The sequence below is a fragment of the Mus musculus genome, chromosome 1 (assembly GCF_000001635.26).
Source record: "Mus musculus strain C57BL/6J chromosome 1, GRCm38.p6 C57BL/6J".
Classification (NCBI taxonomy): domain Eukaryota; kingdom Metazoa; phylum Chordata; class Mammalia; order Rodentia; family Muridae; genus Mus; species Mus musculus.
Genome location: NC_000067.6, coordinates 82,566,985 through 82,585,486, shown reverse-complemented (window position 1 = coordinate 82,585,486; position 18,502 = coordinate 82,566,985). Strand labels below are relative to the sequence as shown.

At 42.3% G+C, this 18,502-nt stretch overlaps 1 protein-coding gene across 3 annotated transcripts in view; it reads left to right on the top strand.

Annotated features, from left to right (window-relative positions):
- The window catches only part of Col4a4 (collagen, type IV, alpha 4), a 138,616-nt gene that overhangs the window by 1,548 nt on the left and 118,566 nt on the right, over positions 1 to 18,502 (top strand). For all 3 annotated transcript variants that reach the window (NM_007735.2, XM_011238653.3, XM_030245430.1), the window contains exons 2-3: positions 13,952 to 14,118; positions 15,641 to 15,683. In NM_007735.2, coding sequence (NP_031761.1) covers positions 14,072 to 14,118; positions 15,641 to 15,683 — 90 coding nt within the window. In that variant the 5' untranslated portion in view covers positions 13,952 to 14,071. The remainder of the gene's footprint in view (positions 1 to 13,951; positions 14,119 to 15,640; positions 15,684 to 18,502) is intronic.

Below are 18,502 nucleotides of genomic sequence, written 5' to 3'. Positions count from 1 at the left end.
CAAGAGGACATTAATTAAAATCTTTATTAAGATTTAGGGACATTGTAGAGTTTGTGCCCAGATCATAAATGTAATCAGTCACATAGTGGCTTTAGGAAAGTTCTTGGGGGAATTTCTGTCATCCTCGTGGTGTAGGATGCCACTACTCTGATGTCCAAGAGACCTGAGAGGCATATGATTGCCTTTTATAAATTGATACTGCTTCTTAAAAAGAAAAATCAAGATCTTAGACTTGATATCAGATGTTTCTCCCCTTTGCAGGATTATAGAAAATTTAAATTTTAAATGGCTTTTCTCAAGGCCTGGTAGTTTCTTCCTCTCCTCTCTATGTATGATGTATTTGTGTGTGCATGTTCATGTGTGTGCTTATCCTTATGTGGGTGAGCAAGAGCCACAGAGTGGTGTGTGTGTGTGTGTGTGTGTGTGTGTGTGTGTGTGTGATAGAGTTGGTCTTCTGTTTCCACCCTGTTTGGGCCCCTTGCTCCCCTGACGTGTGAGCTTCCAGGGATTCTTCAGCCTATACCTCCTGTCTTGCTTTAGGAGTGCTGGGTTGATCGTTGCACACATCTGGTTCTTCATGCATCCTGGGATGGGAACTCAGGTCCTCACCTCCACAGCAGGCATTTACTCATTGAGCTGTATCCTCAGCACAGAGCCCTGGAGTTTTGATGGAAGAAAAGACTGAGATTATGAGCATTGGAAGGGAAGGGCAGTCACCTGCCTTATATTTCTGATGCAGCGGCAGAAGAAAATGAGATGTTGCACAGGAGGGAGGAAACAGATGCTCAGGAGCCTGGCATCTGAATTACCCCTCCGTTCTAAATCCTGTTGTACATACTGGTGTGGATTAACTTCTCCAGGGTGAACCCTTACTTTCTATAACATTGGTCTAATCATGGTGCCAGCTTCAGGGAGTTGTAGGACTCCGATAATCCCTCAGATCTGTCTTTTGTACAAGATGCTCATTTAAGCACCATTCCCTGCATTCTGACTGGAGCTGCATATGGGAAGAGAGATGGACATGGTGAGAGATGGTGGCTCAGTGGTGGCATGGTGTAGGGATGCTCTTCTGAGTTCAATGTGAATGAACAAGAACCAATGCAAAGCCCCATATTAACACCAGATTAGCACACTTTCAAAGCACCTAGACCCCTGCCTTGGCCTTCCTAATACCAGCAGCGTTGGCACACCCAGGAGCTGTTACGATCTGCAATCTCAGCAGCCAGCCAGGCTATCGAATCAGAATGTCATGGCCCAAGATTCAAGCTCTCTAGCAGATTCACTTGCAAATGAAACATGAAGAAGTGGCTTGTTTGGAAGCTAGACTTAAGCATCCATTCCTCACATACACTTCACTACACTGGCATTCTCTTCACCTATGGTTAGAATTAACCAGGTCTCAACTAGAGCCCATGAATTAAAAACAGAATCAAAACCAAGAGAACTAGTGTACCATAGTTTACTCCTTAAATATGAAAACCAAAAGTGTACTGGCTGTTTTGTGTGTCAACTTGACACAGGCTGAAGTTATCACAGAGAAAGGAGCCTCCCTTGAGGAAATGCCTCCATGAGATCCAGCTGTAAGACATTTTCTAAATTAGTGATCAAGGTGGAGGGGGGTAGCCCATTGTAGGTAGTGCCATCCTTGGGCTGGTAGATTTGGGTTCTATAAGAAAGCAAGCTGAGCAAGCCAGGGGGAAGCAAGCCAGTAAGCAGCATCCCTCCATGGCATCTGCATCAGCTCCTGCCTCCAGGTTCCTGCCCTGTGTGAGTTTCTGTCCTGACTTCCCTTGGTGATGAACAGCAGTATGGAAGTGTAAGCTGAAAAATCCCTTTCCTCCCCAACTTGCTTCTTGGTCATGATGTTTTGTGCAGGAATACAAACACTGACTAAGACAAAAAAGGGAAAGAAAAAATGGTTCATTTTGTATAAGATTTTTTTTAACACTTGATACTAGATGGAGGTTTTGAGTACAATTGTCAATGTCCTTGACAACTCTATATAATTATTTAATCTGCCTTTAAAATTTTAATTAATACCATGTCTCTTCTGTTTTCTTTTTAAATTTTTTTAAAGGATTTGTTTCATCTGTGTAAATATTTTACCCATGTGAGAGTACATGCACATGCACATGTGTACAGGAAGATGTCAGGTATCCTGGTCTCCTCTGTGTAGCCTTGTTCCCTTAAGACAGGGTCTCTCTTGTATTTTGGGTATTCTAAGTTTCTGGGCTAATATCCACTTATCAGTGAGTACATATCATGTGAGTTCTTTTGTGATTGGGTTACCTCACTCAGGATGATGCCCTCCAGGTCCATCCGTTTGCCTAGGAATTTCATAAATTCATTCTTTTTAATAGCTGAGTAGTACTCCATTGTGTAAATCTACCACATTTTCTGTATCCATTCCTCTGTTGAGGGACATCTGGGTCCTTTCCAGCTTCTGGCTATTATAAATAAGGCTGCTATGAACATAGTGGAGCATGTGTCCTCACCCAACATACAAGATACAGTTTGCAAAACAAATGAAACTCAAGAAGAACAAAGACCAAAGTGTGGACACTTTGCCCCTTCTTAGAATTGGGAACAAAACACCCATAGAAGGAGTTACAGAGACAAAGTTTGGAGCTGAGATGAAAGGATGGACCATCTAGAGACTGCCATGCCCGGGGATCCATCCCATAATCAGCCTCCAAACGCTGACACCATTGCATACACCAGCAAGATTTTGCTGAAAGGACCCTGATATAGCTGTCTCTTGTGAGGCTATGCCAGGGCCTGGCAAACACAGAAGTGGATGCTCACAGTCAGCTATTGGTTGGATCACAGGGCCCCCAATGGAGGAGCTAGAGGAAGTACCCAAGGAGCTAAAGGGGTCTGCAACCCTATAGGTGGAACAACAATATGAACTAATCAGTATCCCCAGATCTCGTGTCTCTAGATGCATATGCAGTAGAAGATGGCCTAGTCGGCCAGCATTGGGAAGAGAGGCCCCTTGGTCTTGCAAACTTTATATGCCCCAGTACAGGGGAACGCCAGGGCCAAGAAGTGGGAGTGGGTGGGTAGGGGAGTGGGTGAGGGTCTGGGGGACTTTTGGGATAGCATTTGAAATGTAAATGAAGAAAATATCTAATTAAAATAAAAAGACAGGGTCTCTCACTGAACCTGGAGTAAGGCTGGATTGGAGGCCAGCAAGCCTCAGCAATTCTGTTTCTGATCACTAGAGATCTCTGTTGGGGTTGCAGGTGAATATATGTCCAATCTGGCTTTTCCATCCATGCTAGGGATTTGAACTCAGGTCCTCAAGCTTGTCAGAAAGTTTTTTTTCTTTCTAAATGATTTTTACTGGTGTTTAAATATGTGTGTCCATTTCACCAATTTTCAGTGTAAGCCCCACTAGGGAAGAGGCCTTTTGGGGGTTCTGCCCTCTCCCCTTTATGACATAGCAATCAATCACTGTCAGACTTATGTCTCCCAAAGTCCATGAATGTCAATAGCCTCTACTGCACTGCACACACAACATATGTGCTTCTGCTTTTGACAAGATGTGCAGCATTAGGTTGCCCATGGAGCCTTCTCTGAGTTCTCCAACTCCCCTCTTAGTCTTTCCCCCCAACCCCACCCTGAGAACATTCTCTTCTCATCATTTTCAGATGGCTTTACAATTTCAGACTCACAACCAGTTTATGCTAGTTCTTGCTCCCGATTCCTCTGTTGCTGTTCCATATGCACAGCTCCTACACTGGTATCCATGTTTATTATCCATAGACCACGGATGCCTTCGAGCTGGCTTCCTCTCTTGGAAGCCTTGTGAAATCAACCTCTGGTCCTGTTATCTGGTGACATTTAAAATTGCACTCGGGGCTGGGGGGATGGCTCAGCTGGTTAAAATGTTTGCCATGGAAGCTCAGGAGTGGAATTTGGATTCCCTACTTAAAAGCCAATGGGTGTGGCGGTCCACTTGTGTTTCCAGAATGTGGGAAGTGTATTATACAGAATGTTTGGAGCAAGCAGGCTGGCCACAACCTCAGCAAGATGGCAGGCTCTGGATCAGCAAGGGATCCTGCTCCCATATGTAGGGTAGAGACAGTTGAGATCAGATGCCAACCTTGGGCCTGCAGATGCACCTACACACATGCAAACATGCAACACATGCACACTCACACATGCACTCCATGCATATAAAAATATTATAAAATATTAACCATAGAAGATAGACAAACAGTAATGGATAGTTACTTCAGTTCCTTTTTTTTCTCTATCATGTATAGCATGAGTTAGTGTAAACAAGAACCAGATAGATACTTCTTGAGTTAATAACCATAAATATTTACATAGCATTTAAAGTATATGCAGATGATACCAGAAATAAATACACCATCAACACCAACCTAATTTATAGAAAGTTACCTCATATTTTCATGACCTATTACATTTAATGATTTTAACTTACAAATTATTTTTCATCCTTGTTATATATAAGCTAGATTGAATATTTTGTTCTTATTTATTTTTATTGTAAAAGTGTGATATAGACTTATTTCTAGCTTTATTGACTGAGTTCCCCCCCCCTAGGTTTTTTATTTCCAAAGTTCATGATAAAAGAGCAAGCTTACTTTAATTATAATCATGGAAATCTTTTCTGATGATATTTTCAGCTGCTATTTTTTTTAAAGACTGATTTATTATTATGTAAGTGCACTGTAGCTGTCTTCAGACACACCAGAAGAGGGCATTGGACCCCATTACAGATAGTTGTGAGCCACCATGAGATTGCTGGGATTTGAACTCAGGACCTTTGGAAGAGCAGTCAGTGCTCTTAACCGCTGCTGAGCCATCTCTCCTGCTAACTATTTTGGTCATGCTGTCCACTGGTAACCTTGTACATACATAGAGCATCCCCTTCACTCTGCTCAGAGATGACAGCTGTGTGTGGTCCATACTGAATGTGATGCTGAGATGCACAGTGAACCGTGGGAAGTCCGTGACTCTGAAGCCATTTTGTTTTACTGTTGCTGTTTACACTTATTTATTGAGGAGGGGGTATACCTCAGTGCCTATCTGGAGGTCAAGAACAAGTTCCCAAGTGTTCTCTCCTTGCACTCTGTGGGTTCGAGAGATTAAGCTCAGGTCATCAGGCTTGGGGGCCAGCTCATTTCACTCACCCAATGAGCCATCTTTATCCCTGAAGCCCAGATTCGGACCATGCCCTTGAATCATCTCTTGTTACGTTCCTGAATGGCACAACAGTACAATGTGGAGTCCTGTTCCAGGTCTTATCCTTAAGGAAGAGACATAGAAAGGAGATTGCAGATCCCTAGGGATCAACTCCCCTAGGAAGCCAAGATGACTTAGAGGCTGGGCAGAAGACAGGATGTAGCCACGGGAAAGGCCATAGTGGAGTTCTTAGGAAAGAGAAGACCTCATACAAGCCTGGTTACTCTTCTCCAAGATAAAAGCTTTCCTACTCTCTCCCAGATGCACACTCTGCCCACCTTAGCACTTCTGCCTAACCTTAGAGTTCATTTGGATACTTTTAATGAAGTCTTTCTTTTTGCTTAAACACTTAAATATAGACCTCCCCTCTTTCTTGTTTAGAGAGAGAGAGAGAGAGAGAGAGAGAGAGAGAGAGAGAGAGAGAGCCCTTTGACCTCTAGAACATGCAGATTTCTAGGCTTCCAAGCATAAAAGTTTGTACAGGAGGATCCTGGCTTTCTGAGATTCAGAGGGAACAGAACGTCCTTGCGACCCTGAGCCACTCCATTTATAATTAATTTTCTGTGCTCCTGAAGTCTTTCTTCTCAGAGATCAACTTCCTGAAACTCACTCAGGAGTCCTCATGAACGATATGAAGTCTGCACAGAGCATGTGGCCTAGAACTTAGTGTATGCTTAGCCTCAGTCAGCCCTGATAATTGTTATTTGTAATAGTGGGATGGACAGGAGAGATGATGATGGAGAAATCGAAGAGGGGGAGGGAAGGTGGAGGAAAAGAAGGGAGAAGAGGAAGAAAGTGGCAAGAGAAGATGGCCATGAGAGCAGTCCCCTGACCCTTACCAAGTCTTTTCTTTGTATTTCCAGGATGAGCCATTTCTATAATATTTCAGCATGACCTAACTTTGTAACCCAACCTAGAACTATCCCACAGTATGCTTTCCTCTTCCACACTCACTGAAGAGTCACCCCTCTGCATGGTTACCTTTCCTTGATGTTTGAAAGTTTCCTGCCTCCAACCCACAGAACAAACATATAGACCCAACTCTGTAGGAGGCAGAGGCAGGAGGATCACATGATCTCAGGAGTTTGAGATTAACTTGTGTATCATAACAATATCTCATCTCTAAACTAACTGACTAACTAACTAACTAACTAATTGACTGACTGACTGACTAACCAACCAGCTACCCAACTCCCCATTCTCCACCTAAAGGCAGCTGTATCCCAGGTCCCCCTTCTTCCTTCTCCTTTAAATCAAATAATCTCTTATTCTGCCCCCACGTTCTATTTGTATATCCAACATGCTGGGAGTTGTTTTTGTTTTTGTTTTGTGGTGCTCATGGTAGTGTGTATGCGTGTATGTGTGCATGTGTGTGTGTGTGTGTGTGTGTGTGTGTGTGTGTGTGTTGGACTTTATTATTAATTAGGAAGGGGGTAAAGAATGAAGGGTATAAGGGAACAGTTACTGAGCCAGGCACTGTACAGTCATTCAGACTCATTTTGGCTCCTCAGATATTAATTTTCCATACTGAGAAATCCTGAACTCCAAGGAATTACAGAGTTGCATAGGGCTACCCTGACTGAACGTTCTAATTACATAACACATTGACCGTGTGAGAGTAATGAATGTCTGAACCCCAGCCTTTACAACTCTCATCCCCTGACTAGTTGAGTGCACAGCCGGCTGGCATGCAGGGAAGCAGACTTTCTCTACCTAGGAACCACGAAGGCTTTCCACTTGGGAAGTCAGCTTTCCACTGCCCAGAGGAATAGCCCTGCCCAAGGAATCAGCTGATGTTATTGCCAGAGGCTCATTCCAAAGGCAGAGCTCAGAAGCCTAAAATGTCCAGGAAGCTGAGATAAATGAGCTGCCATAGCCAGGGAGAAAACTCATAGATGAAGGGAGAGCTGGAGTGTAGCATTTTCAGCAACACATCTGAGAACATTAGGAACTGAGACACCACCCTGAACTTGGAGGTAGGAGGCCAGTGTGATCTGAAGCTTAGCCCTGCATCTTTATAACCTGTATCGTGTTGTTCTTAGATGTGACATTATTGTGGTTACTGTCAAGTTTTCTGTTGATATTGGGAGGAGACCTCACAAAGGAAGTGATAAAAGAAGCCTGTGTTGCCAGAAGAGTGGGTGAGCTGAGATAGGGTGCACTTGGCTCTGGCTGGCCAGACCCAACTTCCAGTGTCATCTGAGGACTGCAGCGTTTACACACTCCAACCAGGTCTACAGGGTAGGAGAGGTGGAGTGGGCTGGCTCGGGGCCAGGGGCATTCTGTTCCAGCAGGAATGCAGAGTAGTTCTTAAGAATGCACTTGAGGACTTGTCAAGTTTTCCCCTCTCAGAGAACATGAAGCTGCGGCCACATTCCGAGGGTCTTTGGACCACACAGATGCATGACCCAAATGAAAAATCTTGTGTGGAATGAGGTCAACTGTTTTTTTGTTAAAGAACTCAAACAAACCTGGTGTGTGCCTCTCTCTCTCTCTCTCTCTCTGTGTTGTTGTTGTTGTTGTTGTGGTGGTGGTGGTGGTGGTGGTGGTGGTGGTGGTGGTGTTCTAGGAGTAGAATCAGCTTAAGTAAATGAAATCAACAGGACTGGATGCAGCTCACTATATTAAGCAAAATAAGCCGGACAGAAACACTCACACCTTGATCTACCTCACTCATGTATGGAATTCGGAAGAAATGCACTCCGTCGACGTTCCAGGCAAAAGGTGGGGGGGGGGGGGTTGGGAAAGTCGAGAGAATGGGATGGTGCAAAGTGGCTGGCTAGTGGGTGATAGGTCCTATGAGACAAGAGTGAGAAGTCCTGAGTGACAGGAGAGAGCCATACCCTGTATGTTTAGAAACGTTACAACAATGCACTTTGTACACTTTCAACGTAAAGAAATGATATACGAGTACAGGTTTGAGGAAATCGAGTTTTCCTCGATTTAAAAATCACAGTGTATGTGCATGTGTGTACCATGTAGTTCCTTATTAACATGCACTACTTTCATGTTTTCAAATGTATCGGTGAAAACCAACCGGAACCTAAAAATTTTATTACATTTTATTTAATGTGTATACATGTGTGTGCATGTATGTGTGTATATGTGTGTATGTGTACGTGTGCATGTGAGTGTGCATGTGTGTGTGTGTTCGTGTGTACAGAGGTGCCTTTGCATGCTTATGGAGATCAGAGAACAGTTTTGGGGATTCAGTTGTCTCCTTCCAACAATGTGGTTCTCAGATTGCACTCAGGCCATTAGACTTGGTAGTAAATGTCAGTAGCCACTGGACCATCTTGTCAGCCATGTTATTTTTTTTAATCAAAATAGGAAAAAGTAATTAGCTTGTATATTGGAAAATAGTTAACTCTATCCATCCATATATCCATCCATCCATCCATCCATCCATCCATCCATCCATCTATCATCTATCTATCTATCTATCTATCTATCTATCTATCTATCTATCTATCTATCATGTTACAGGGTTTTATGTATCCCATACTGGCTTTGAAATCATCATGCCATCAAGTTGGACCTTGATCTTTTGGTCCCCCTGCCTCCACATACAAAGTTTTGGGATTACAGAAATCCATATCTCAGCCTACTTATGCCATGCTGAGGATTGAACTCAGGGCTTTATGCATGCTAGGTAAGTACTCTGGCAAATGAAGTACATAAAACCCAGCCCTGTTCAGCTTAATACTTAACAGGGAAGGTGTAGGTCATTAAAGGAAGTTCTCCAGTGGGCTGGGGTATATAAGGCTCCCCTACACATAACTGGTACCAGTTTCCTAATCTCAGAGAGACTTTTATTAATTAAAAAAATTTATGTGCACGAGTGTTTGCTTGAATGTATGTCTGTGCACCATGTGCATGCAGTGCCTGAAGTGGCCAGAAGGGACATCAGACTCCCTGACACTAGAGTTACAGATGTATGTGCGTCATCATGTGTCTTTTCAAAGTTGGTCTCCAATCCTCTGGACAAGCATTCAGTGCTCTTAATCACTGAGTCACCTCTTCAGTGTCCCTCATACCTCCTTTAAAAATAAAATCTCAAGCATAGAAAATTCTAGTTTGGAAAAAGAAAAGTATACAAGATCATTGTCTATATAGTCAGAATGATTTATCATGGGAAAGAACCTTCTGATAGTGTGTAGTGTTGAAAGCACATGTTCTCATTGAGTAAGTAGGAAAAATTTTCACAGAAAGCACAAAACCTGGGCATTTAACAGAAGTAACAGATTTAGTGGCACCAGTGGGAGGAAAAGACATAAACTTCTATAAGCATTTCGTGAATAGAAAAGTCCAAGTTTCAGTCTCTTGTTTATCTGGTCCCAAACCTTGGCCACTAGTCCACATTGATGAGAACACAGCAGGGCGTATTTCAACACAAGAGCCTATTGCAGAGAAAACAAATTTCCCATGGTGGGACTCATGGAAATCTAGAAGACCTTGGATCTTGTTCCCAAGTAAGATTGGAACATTTGGAAAACATCGAGCAGAGATGTGTGAGACATCCCAGGGGTAATTGGAAACCAAGAATTCTCATTTCAAAACAAATGAAGTGTGGTTAGTAATCACAAACAGTTAGAAGGTAACAAGGTGGCATTTTCTGGTCACATGTCCTAGAAAGGACTTCAGTTTGTATGCTGGGGAAAAGAGCCTGGAGACCTAAGAGAGGTCTCCAGTGAGCAGATGCTTGGAAAAGCATTGACGTGCTGAGATGGATCCCCTCTCCTGCAGGGCAGGTGAGTTTTCTGTGAGAGTGAACCAGCTTTAGAACCACAGGAAGAAGAGGGCTCCCAGCCACACTTGGTCTGCACAGATTCATTGATCGCTCATAGAAATCACAGGAAGGAATGGGGCAGCTTCCGTTCTGTCAGCAGATTGGCTCACTGCTTCTCTCTCTCTCTCTCTCTCTCTCTCTCTCTCTCTCTCTCTCTCTGACAATTGCTTTTGGGGGCTACTTAGCATATTTTTTCCCTCTGAACTCAAGGTTACTCTTCCCCTGGGCATCTCTTGACACATCTTCTCCCATGTCTTTTCTTCTCATTGTATTTATCTCTGCTCTTCATAGAATCTCTCTTTGTTCTGTTCCAAGCTCAGAGTCTGAGCTCTCTGTCATAGAGACATGCTTTTAGTTGGGTTGCCTTGAATCCAGGACTCATTGTGATTCTTTCTATGGAGCTGAGGTGGTGGGATCAGATAATAGAAAACTTGGCCATGCCCTCACAATGCTAGGGTGAAGATGGAACCTTGATGCTACCATGAAGAATGTTCCTTTTATCAGTCAACTGTGGCAAAGCTCTTCCTTCAGAAGTCACATAACTTTGCCAGAATTTGCCTGTGTAGAAGGTCATCTAATGTTGTTGTTTGCATATATTGTAGTGTCCTAGTACTTCAGCTATTCAAGTTATGTTTTAGCAATGATACACTCAAACAGAAACATACTGTCTATCTAATTCCACATAATGTCAGCCATTGATGAAAGATGTTAAGTTAGAGGGTGGTTGTTGTGAGAGATAGTGTAAATTTTTATGTACTTGGAATCTGGACCAAAGCACACATTTTAATTGCTTAACACTGGCCATTGCAAAAGAGAAATTCCTCATAGATTGCACATAACATAGATGGTCATGTCATGCACAGAGTATGTGTACATTGCTGTTGACAGTGTCAGGAAGACAGTGATGTCAAGGTCCTGCTACTAGCAGAATCACCACCACGAAGGCAGAACATCTTTGTGTGCCTGTCCTGTGGACTGCAGAGACGCACACATACTTGTATGCCCACCCATGATCTGTTTCTGATAAACACACCTTTTTCTCCCTTTGGCAACTCACTTAGAACAGGACTTCACAGTGAGGCCTATATGTCCTGGGGAATCAAAAACTGCTTTAGACTTATATAACTCATTTTAGAGAAAATAAAAAAGAATCAATGTCCAGATTCTCAGCTGTGACATGCATGGAGTTCTGTCTTTGATCATGATTCTCATCTCTCCTTTAAATAAATTTCCTTCTTATACTTTTCTTTCTTTTTTAAATACTTTTTATTAGGTATTTTCCTCATTTACATTTCCAATGCTATCCCAAAAGTCCCCCATACCCTCCCTCCCACTCCCCTACCCACCCACTCCCACTTTTTGGCCCTGGTGTTCCCCTGTTCTGGGGCACCTTCTTATACTTTTCGAAAGAAGCACAAATTCTCTGTGTTAGTTAGTTTTAACCTTCAACTTGAAACAACCTAAGATAACCAAATATTAGGGTTCCACCGGAGGAATTGTCCGCTCTCGTCCTGTGTCCGTGTATGGGGAAGGTTACCTTGGTTATTAATTGATGTGGGAAGACCCAGCCCACTGTGGGCTACACCATTCCCTACACAGAGAATCTTGAACTATATAAGACAAGGAGAAGCTTCAAGAGAGCAAGCAGGAAGCATGGATGTACTCATTCCCTTTGCTCCTGACTGCAGATGTGGGGTGACCAGTTGTCCTGTCTCTGTGACTTCTCTGTAGTGATGAATCATAATCTGGAATTGCAAGCTTAGTAAACCCTAAAGTTATTTTGTCAAGATATTTTGTCACAACAACAAAAATGAAACTAGGTCATTCCCATCCCCAGATCATCCCAGAGATCCCTCGGGGTCACCAGTCAGTCAAGGCTACTTGGTGAACTCCAGGCGAACCCTAGACCCTTTCTCAAGGAGCAAGGTACATGGCATCTGAGGGACAACATGAGTTTGACCTGTGACATTCACATGCGCACACATGTGTAGCTGCACACACAAACAGTAGAGTATATATGAGATAAATACTATGTAAATACTATTTCGTAATTATCACTGAGCAGCATAAATTTCATTAATGAGTATTTCTACAACATTTTTAGCTGTCAGTGATGGTGTGGTAACACAGGGTATTTCTAAAATGGTGCTGTAAGAGTTTTATTTTGAAGTCTCCAAAAATCATCCATCCAAGTGTATTGAGAAACTCCAGATGTTTGTTAGGACAGTAGTCAAACTCCAGATGTTAGGACAGTAGTCAGGCATCCTTCTTCCACAGTTTAGGAGCATTCCTCTGTGAAAACTTCTTCACAGAATGCCTACATAAGTATGGAGGTAAATTGCATCAATTAGTTTTAACTGGAATACACATATCTCCACATTTCCATAATTTTGGACAGTTTTCCATTTGTTTACAATATTGAGTAGTTTAAGTGATTCAAAGAAATTTGCATTTTCTTTCCAAAATAGTAGTTCATTTTATTGAGACTTGTTTCTAGAATGTAACTTTAAATGACAAAGCTATTTAAAGTGATCAGTTTGGGAATAGAAAAAAAAATCAGTGTGTTCTCCTTAATTGTATTTATTTATACTTGGTTTTGAAAGAATCACAGAAGGTGGTCCCATCACTCACCAGAAAAGCTGGTCTATAGTTAAGACACTGTTGAATTCATCTGCCTAGCTTTTATGCAGACATTTAAAAATAGCTTGTAATAATGGACACAACTGGTTTTCTTCTCCCTACCAGTTCCCATAAGGACAGGGGCTCAGAAGAAACAAACTCTTAAAATTGAGACATCTCCAGTCATTGTGCCAAAGAGACTTTAGATCAAAGTAAATAGCTCTTCAGGTCAATTTTAAAAAATAAATTTTCTCTTGTTTACAAATAAAATTCAAAAAGCAAAGTTCACCATTTTAACTCTTTTAAAGTTTGTAATTGAGAAGTCCCAGATGCAGTCATGACGTACACCGCGTCCACTCTCTAATTCCAGAACATTGTTGTCATCTCCAAAATAATCATGTGCTCCTCAATTTTCCATTTGCTCCTAACCCTGACAATTGCGGACCTATATTCTTTCTCTGTGGATTCTCCCATTGTCTATGTGCTTCAGACACTCACAATGAGTTCAAGGTTCATCTGTGTAGCAGTACATATCATATCCACGTTATTATAGCTAAATAATATTCCATTGCAGGATATAACATTTTTCTTTTCCATTAATCAATTAATGGGTCTTTAAGCTTTGATTACTTTAATTATTGATGCATAAGTATACTGTGAAATGTGATTTCTCTTAAATCTTTTCATTTTTCAAAAATATATTTATTGCATATAGAGGATTTGAGAATATTTCAATTTCTATTTTATTTCTTTTTTATCTTTTCTAGTTCACTTACATGGGCTGAAGAGTTGCCTCAGTGGTTGAGACCACTAGCTATTCTTTCAGAGGACCTTGGTTCAATACCCAGAACCTATAAAATGGCAGACAGCTCTTTTGAACTCCAGTCTTAGGGTATCTGACTCCCTCTTCTGGCCTCCCCGGGCACTGCATTCATATGCACAGATATATGCAGGCAAAACATCCATACTTGTAAAATAAAAATAAAGGAAAAACTTTTTCCTAAAATAGCCTACAAAGTCACAGATTTCTTTATGGCATTTTACACATGCCCCATCCTTACCCCTGACCACACCTTTTTCTTCCTTTCTATGTCCCTGTCCCTTCCCACCACACCCTCTTGCCCTTAGTAGGATTTTCCCCCCATTTCTAAAGATGTTTATTCAGCATAACAAATACCAAGAAAAGATTGCTATGTTAACAGCCATTGGGATTGTTTAGAAAATGTTTTCATCATGGATAGAATAACGGAAGCCATTATTCTCAATTGTGTGGCATACTGCTGTCATAAAAGTCATAAGTATGACTTTTATATTTCACACACGCAGATTCTAACAGGACACTGACTCCCGGCTGTCCATGAGAGTCTTCTGGAAGAGAGGAGAAGGCTGGAGGAGTATTTTGGGCACAGAGGTCACCCCTCGAGGGCACCAGTGCTCCAGGTCTTCATGAGGTGCTTTTTCAGATGGACCAAGTCCTTTGTCACAGCCCCCTGGTGAGTATCCTTGGTGCGTTTATGTCTTTGTGGAAGACATGTATTTATGTGCTGCCATTTAGGACCCATCCTGACTGTTAAATACCAACATCTTTCCCATAACGCATTCACATCTTGACCAAATGTGAAGCTGTTCTATACAAATAACAGTGCCCCTCCCCTCTCCCCATCCCATTCCTGCTATCTTAATTACTAGATTTGAACAGCAAAAGCATTAAATGCCCAGATTTTCAGGGTTCCTGAAACTAGTAAAATGAAATCTAAGCGCTTCCACAAATGCAAAGGACAGATCAATGACCTCAAAGAAGTCTACATTCTAATCTTTGTTTATATGTTATTTACACGAGAAAAAGAATTTACAGTTGGAAATGGAATCTAGAATGTCAATCAGGTGATCTTGAGATGGTGGGGGGAATCTTGACAAGTTTGGTGGACCCAATATCATCACATGTATTCTTAAACATGAAATGGGGGCGGGGAAGGAAGCCAGCATCAGTGAAGGAGATGTCACTAAAGAAGCAGAGGCCAGCGAGCACTAGTTTTGAAGGTAGAAGAGACTGTGAGCCAAGGGACATGGGCAGTTCTAGAATCTGGGGAAGGCAAGAATCAGACTCTCTGTGTTCAGGAACATAGCCCTCAAGTACCTGGTGTAAACCAATAAGATCCTCCAGCTTCTGGTCTCTTTCAGGATCGCAGTGCTTTGTCACTGTCTATGTTATTTCTCCAAGAGAAAGGACTACATGTAGAGAAAGAAGGCTCACTTAGCACACGATTCCAAAGGAGGAAAAGGCTGTACATAAAACCAAGTCCAAGGCCTGGCTCCCACTCTCCTACCTCTGAGGGTGGGGGTGGGGGGTGGGGACTATGACCAGGAGCACCAGCTCACCATATATGCTCAAGAACCAGATGTGATGGCATATATGGTGACCTTTGATGGAGAGATGCAGCATCAAAAGTTAGCTTGGTGTCTCTTGATTGCATCCCTGCTCTGTTAAAATTTGCTTATAGCAAAGCCCTGGGTAGATTCAGGCTGTGGGTCACTTTCTTATTCCCTAATGATTCCATACTATCCCCACACACCCTGATCCATTCCTCTCATTCAGGCAGCTTTCCAGATACCACTCCTTCTTGCATTGGTTCCATTAAGTGACACCCTGGATGTTGCTCGTCTCAGGTGTGTCCCTGGCCACAGCTGCCTTCTGCATCCTTTCCTCTTGCTTTCATGGAGAGTCATTTCTTCTCTCTTCACTCATCTATCCATTCAAGCCTCAAACTCACTCTTGGTGCCCCTACATTTTCCTACACCATGGCCTTCAGTATGTCCATACAGAAGGCCTTCAGTATACCTTCCTTGACTGATGGAGGAGAGGTGATGTTGGCAGCTAGAGAGAAAATGACATTGATTGTGTCCGGTGGTAGCAGTCAGAATCGAGAGTTAGCCTTCCGGAATTGGTACTGTAACTCTGTCTAGATTCTTTCCCCTTAAAGCAAACACTTAGTATATATTTTTGTTTTTCCATAGGTCACTAATATTTATCCTCTTTACTATACAATATGAATATGGGGTAAGTATGTTAATTTATTCTGTACATAGAAAATTCATGTTGTTGTATATATAATTTATTGCAGTGTGTGTGTGTGTTTTAAAAAAGAATGTTTAAACTAGGGCTCGGCCTTCATGTCCCAAATAAAACACAACCTGAGCACTTAGATATCCTTGCAATCAAAGCTGCTTATAGCGTTGCCCGGGTGTTGGAGAGGTCTTTATCTTATAACAACCACAGCCCTTCCTTAAATTCTTTTTATTTGGAACAGAAAAGAAGTAGTTGAGACATTTCAAGATTAAACCAAGAAATGTAAGATTCAGTCTGGACGCTTTTTAGCTCTAGAGAAATCTCAGCCTGTAACAAGCCTTCTTTCTTCTGCTCCCTCAAGGAAGAATCTAAATTATGAACCCACCCTCAAAAGTTTTAAGGTGCCCTGTAAGGGCTGCCTGCCATTCCGGGCTGAAGACTTCTTGAGTGACAGTGACCCAACTCAAGTCTCTTGATTATCAGAGACCTTTGGAAAGTAATTGAAAATGATGTCTACTCTCCTTTACTACCTGGGTCAAGCGATGAGAAGCCCTGGCTTCTTGGCTCTCCCAAGTCCCTTATTCTTTAATTCAGCTAAGAGTCAGTGCCTGTGTCATGTTAAGCAGGGAGAATAAGACTTGTCCATTTACCTCACATTCATTAGAGAACGCCCCCCCCCCCATGATGCTGGCTTGAGAGCATTTTTCTAGTTAAGCTTATCTGATTTTTTCCAAGCTTGTTTTTGTATTATATTCATCTACTTTTCTATTATAAAAGTCTGTATCATCCTAGAATTCACTCCCCTTGCTCTTTATATCCATGTGAGCAGTCATGATTCCTTTTTTTATACTTTTTATTAGGTATTTTCCTCATTTACATTTCCAATGCTATCCCAAAAGTCCCCCATACCCTCCCACCCACTCCCCTACCCATCCACTCCCCTACCCACCCACTCCCACATTTTGGTCCTGGCATTCCCCTGTACTGGGGCATATAAAGTTTGCAAGTCCAATGGGCCTCTCTTTTCAGTGATGGCCGACTAGGCCATCTTTTGATACATATGCAGCTAGACAGTCATGATTCCTAAAACAAAGACAATTCAACCCTGGATGCTCCCATCAGCTTGTGCTGCAGAGAGATTAGAGAGTCTTCACACAGGGGGTAGCCATATGATGACAAGGGTTTAGGACAGAGGTGTGAATTGACATATTACCCATAGAAGGCAATTTGCATTATCTACCAAGATTGTGAAAGTACAATCCTTTTGGAATGCATTTTTAAAAAAACATTGGTCACATATTTTTATTCTGGCATGGGCAAAGATGAATACACGGGAAGATTAATTGCAGGGTGATGTTCAGCAGCTAAGGAAGGGAATCACCTAAGTATTCATCAGTAGGGAGTGGATGCTCCGCTCCGATACTGTATGAGATGGACGGCTTTGAGGAGCTTGTCAGAATGAACGTGGACACAGCAATTAGGTGGAAATGGCCAGGTAGTCGGCAGCATGCCACTTGAGTGTCAATGAAACAACCCCAAATCACCAACAGTGTGTGTGCATGTGGGTGAATGTACTTATTAATACTTAGATACCAATCTAAAGAGTTGGATATTGCCAGGGTAAGGAACTTGAGGCCAGGACAAAAAGAGAAAGTGACTGCTATTATTCTTTTATACAAATTGATGTCTTGGTTTTGTATCTGTATTATTTGGTGTTGTATCTGGAGACAGATACACAATAGAGTTAACTTTATAGAAGTTCATGTTTTACCTTCTGTAACTTTCTACTCAGTAAGCATCCGTCTTATGAGGTAAAAAAGGGTGGCTTCTCCTGGTGTTACTTTTGGAGAAAGATAAGTAGGCTTGAGTATAGGTGTGTTCTCAGTGAGTGTGTGAGTATAGGTGGGTTCCCAGTGAGTGTGAGTGTAGGTGTGTTCTCAGTGAGTGTGTGAGTATAGGTGGGTTCCCAGTGAGTGTGAGTGTAGGTGTGTTCTCAGTGAGTGTGTGAGTATAGGTGGGTTCCCAGTGAAAGTCTAGAGTGTAATTGTGTTCCTGGTGAGATTATGAGTGCAGGTGTGTTCCAAGTGAGTTGAGTATGGGTGTCTTCCCAGCCATCCTTTCAATGGATTTGCATGATTCTCTCTCTCTCTCTCTCTCTCTCTCTCTCTCTCTCTCTGTGTGTGTGTGTGTGTATTTGTGCAAACCCATGTGTATTCAAGTTAATGCATATGTGTTTGATGGATTAGATATTGGTCTTTAGGCATCATCTGCCTCATGTTGTTTGTTTTACAGACAGAGGCTCTCACTGTCCTGAAATGTGCTAAGCAGGCTTTCTTGTGGGCCCTGGGGATCTGCAAGTCTCTCTGTCACCCCAGTGATGGAGTTACCAGCCTGTACCACCATCAGCTGCAACTTTACCTGGGGTCTGGGTATCAAACTCCGTATTTCTGCAGGGCGTGGTGGCACACGCCTTTAATCCCAGCACTTGGGAGGCAGAGGCAGGCAGATTTCTGAGTTCGAGGCCAGCCTTGTCTACAAAGTGAGTTCTAGGACAGCCAAGACTACACAGAGAAACCCTGTCTTGAAAAACCAACAAACCAACCAACCAACCAACCAACCAACCAACCAACCAACCAACAAACCCCTCCATATTTCCTCATCTTGTGTCTTTATTAAGTGCACACTCTTCCTTTTCAAGTTCACAACCCCATTTCATGTGTCAGTCAATGTTTTTTTTCCCTTAGAATCTGTTAATCTGTTTTAAAATGACTCCTGAAATGTAATCCTGAAATGTATCATATAAACAACCT